Source organism: Dendrobates tinctorius, unplaced genomic scaffold, assembly GCF_039654945.1.
Source record: "Dendrobates tinctorius isolate UK_male_01 unplaced genomic scaffold, ASM3965494v1 ptg000120l, whole genome shotgun sequence".
Lineage (NCBI taxonomy): Eukaryota > Metazoa > Chordata > Amphibia > Anura > Dendrobatidae > Dendrobates > Dendrobates tinctorius.
In genome coordinates this window covers 30519168-30522500 of record NW_027361788.1, presented here as the reverse complement: position 1 = coordinate 30522500, position 3333 = coordinate 30519168, and the positions used below count along the sequence as shown (strand labels likewise).

The following is a 3333-nucleotide window of genomic DNA, read 5'->3' as shown; positions in this document are numbered from 1 at the left end:
GCAAATAAAAGTCCTCTTCTTCTTTGATGCATTTTTGGAATGGAGTGCTACCTTTTTTCTTCTTCCTCTTCTTCTATTGTCTATATATCTAATATCAACAAATCTATCTATCTAATATCTATCTATCTATCTATCCCATATCTATCTATCTGTCTGTCTGTCTGTCTGTCTGTCTATCTATCTATTTGTATTTAATTTTTCTCAATGTCATTTTTTTCCAGTGTCATATATTATTTATTGAATTCTTTACACAAATCACAGGATCTGCAATTCTACTGAATGTAATTCCTATAATCAATGAGTTGTGATTAGATATGACTGATTTTCATCTCTGCAATGTCTTATTTGAACTCACTGGGTACATAAACAATGCAGCCTCATAAAGTCACCTGACAAAGTGAGCTCTGCTACATCTGAAGGTTCATAAGCTGCTTTGTTATCTCTCAGTAGTAGGGGGCACTTAATCTAAACAAATGCAGTTTATGGGGTACTTAGAATAAATCAACACACTTAGAGAAAATTGGACTGGAGAAACATTTACAGAAAGGATTACACTAGTAAATGGAAGCCTTGTGAAATAAAAAGGAAAGGATGCAAATGAAGAAGTTTTGCAATCTAATTAAAAAGTAATATTTTTTATTCTAATGATTACTATAAACATAAATTAGTTTTGCAACTCCATCTGTTTCCCAATGCAGCCTATAAAATCAAATTTCCGCTTAAAAAGTTAAATCACATTCTCCCTGCTGCCCCCTAAAAGAAAGATGTAGAATAAAATATTTTTTAATTTTTTTGATTTAAAAGAAAAGTTTTACGATATATTTAATCAATGCTTCTGTGGCGGGTTTCTTCTTATCCTGAAAATCATCGTCCATCCACAAAACCATTAGGCCTCAGCGTTGTGAAATCTGTCACTAATTTATTTGTACAAAATCGTGGTCATAATCAAAACCTGCATCGCGAGTAATGAGGAGATATCCTATAAAAACACCAAACATTTCCTTGTACGCAAAGGATACTTTTATATAATTGAAAATTGCCCCCTAGGGTCCGTGAGCATCAAGTTGGGGCGGGGGTTAGGGAGTTGATTGAGTTTTTGGGATCATATTTTCACCAAATTTTCAGATTTAAAAATGTAAAAATATATATTTTTTACTTTTTCAACAAATAAATTAATGTATTATCTAATCTAGATGAGTGTTTTATTTTACCGTATTGTTATGACGATTTAAACAGAATTATTATTATTTTAAACTAAAAACTGTCAAAAGATGTGAAAATTTTGGAAAATCTAAACTTTTTTTTAAATTTAATATAACTGTAGGACTTGTAATACCATAGTTTGTCATCTCAGCCAATGGTGGCCTTAGGGATTAAAAGGAGCTTATCATACAATGTTACAAATTTTGAAAGCCAGTATGTGTGGCCTTGTACATTTATTTCCCATAGGTGAAATTTGGAGATTTTTTTAATATTTTTTTTTTTGTTTTACAGTTTATTCCATGGTTACACGAAACAAAACGTCCTGGAAAAGACATGAACAGCATTATTTTTTTCAGCAAGTAAACTGATTACAGCTTTAATTACGCTAGGATCGGGACACAATTTTGCAGCAAATTAAAGCACATAAATGCGGGATTATCTAAAGTACAGTTTTTTTAATTTTACCTGCACATACAATATATTGACTATATATATGCAGATCCTACATGTTATGGGATATCCACACCCCAAAAACATACTTAGGTTAATTAGGCAGATTAGGCAGCTGTGAATTTGTCCCTAGTGTGTCTTTTCTATAGATAAAAAGGATTATGGCTCATATATGCACAGGAGTCAATAGTCTCTATACCATGGCTGCTGAATGTGTCGGCACTATATACATTGACTTAGGAGCTCATCAGTCCTGCCCATCATTAGTAAGTCTCTAAGGAGCATTTTGACAAGCTGCACTGTAGCAGATGTAGCAGAGCTTAATTAGACATTTTTTTTAGGATATCACAAACTCTTCTTTCCTGCTCTGCTACATCAGTATCTACTTCTTCTGCATACGTTGTAGTCGCTGCCATCAGGGATGCTTCTTGAGGACTCAATAATACACAGATAATGCCACACGACAAACTCGGCTCTGCTGTATTTGACAATTTCCGCCTTGCTACAGCCAGCAATGAGGCAGAAAATATTTCTTAATTTGAACAATTATCCAGACATGAGATTCACACACCCCCTTAAGTGTGCTGACCCCTCCCCATCTTTGGGAAGCATCTTATGGGTGCAGCCCAGATAGCCCATAATTTTGCCGGCATGGCGATCTTACCTTCCTGTACTGTCACTTCGCTATCGCTGCTGCCCCCAGTCATCGGGTCCTTGTCCTCTTCTTCGTTCGGTGGTCGCAGATCTCGGGAGCCTTGCATCCCTGCAGCCGCCGCTTCCTCCAGGTCCAAGAGGTGGCTGACACTAAAGTTCTTCCTGCTGTGAGGAAGTTCTGGAGTTTCCAAAATCCGCATTGTGTTGGGGGGTCCTGACTTATCCAGGCCAAGATCCCTGTCCATGCCACTTGTCCTACACCCTTGACCTCCCTTTCGCCCTTTTTCTTCCTCCCTCCCGATCTTAAAATTAAAACTTTTTAAATAAAAAAGTTCTCGAAAAACTTCTGAACTACTTGTCTTCTGCTGGCTCTTATTCTGGTCTCTCCAATTCTGGTGTTTATCTCTGGTCTCGCCCTCCACTGACTTGACTTCCCCCACTCTCTGATTTCTTGTGCTGTCTCCTATCTTGCTTCCTTCCCTCTCTTCTCCCCTTAACTCTCCCTGTCTTCTCTCCCTCTTTAGGGCAGGGACCAACTCTCACTCACATGCACTTTCAGCCAAGTGACCAAAAAACGCCTTTTTTGCTGACGTCTAGAAGAAAATAGAACTTTTTTTTTCCCCTTTTTTTTTTCTTTTCTCTCTCTCTAGTTCTTGGATAAATCTTTCCACACGCCCCCTCCTTCTCTGTCAGAGGTGACCTTTGCCCCCCCTTCCCTTTTTTTCCCCCTAGTAAAAAAAAGAAAAAAAAAGAAAAGGAAAATTAGATGGTCAGAGTGTTTTTCTTTCAGCTCTTCAAGATGTGTCCTAGTGCTTCAAAACGTGAGGTTAAGTGCTTCCATCAACAAGTGCCCGTATGAGGGAAGGGGATTCTATGAGAGCTTATGGGGTGACTGCCGGAGGTTGGGGTGGATCCATAAATTCTTATGTGGAAATAAGTGACCTTAGAATAGGATTGCAGCACCCGAAGGAGCGCTCAAACAAGGGTTAAATACATATTAAATATTATGCATCCTCAAAAGCTTTT

At 37.7% G+C, this 3333-nt stretch overlaps 1 protein-coding gene across 1 annotated transcript in view; it reads right to left on the bottom strand.

Moving 5' to 3' along the window:
* The window catches only part of PRRX2 (paired related homeobox 2), a 44535-nt gene extending 41637 nt beyond the window's left edge, over positions 1-2898 (bottom strand). The window contains exon 1 of the mRNA XM_073541027.1: positions 2318-2898. Coding sequence (XP_073397128.1) covers positions 2318-2552 — 235 coding nt within the window. The 5' untranslated portion in view covers positions 2553-2898. The remainder of the gene's footprint in view (positions 1-2317) is intronic.
* Between the last annotated feature and the right edge of the window lie 435 nt (positions 2899-3333).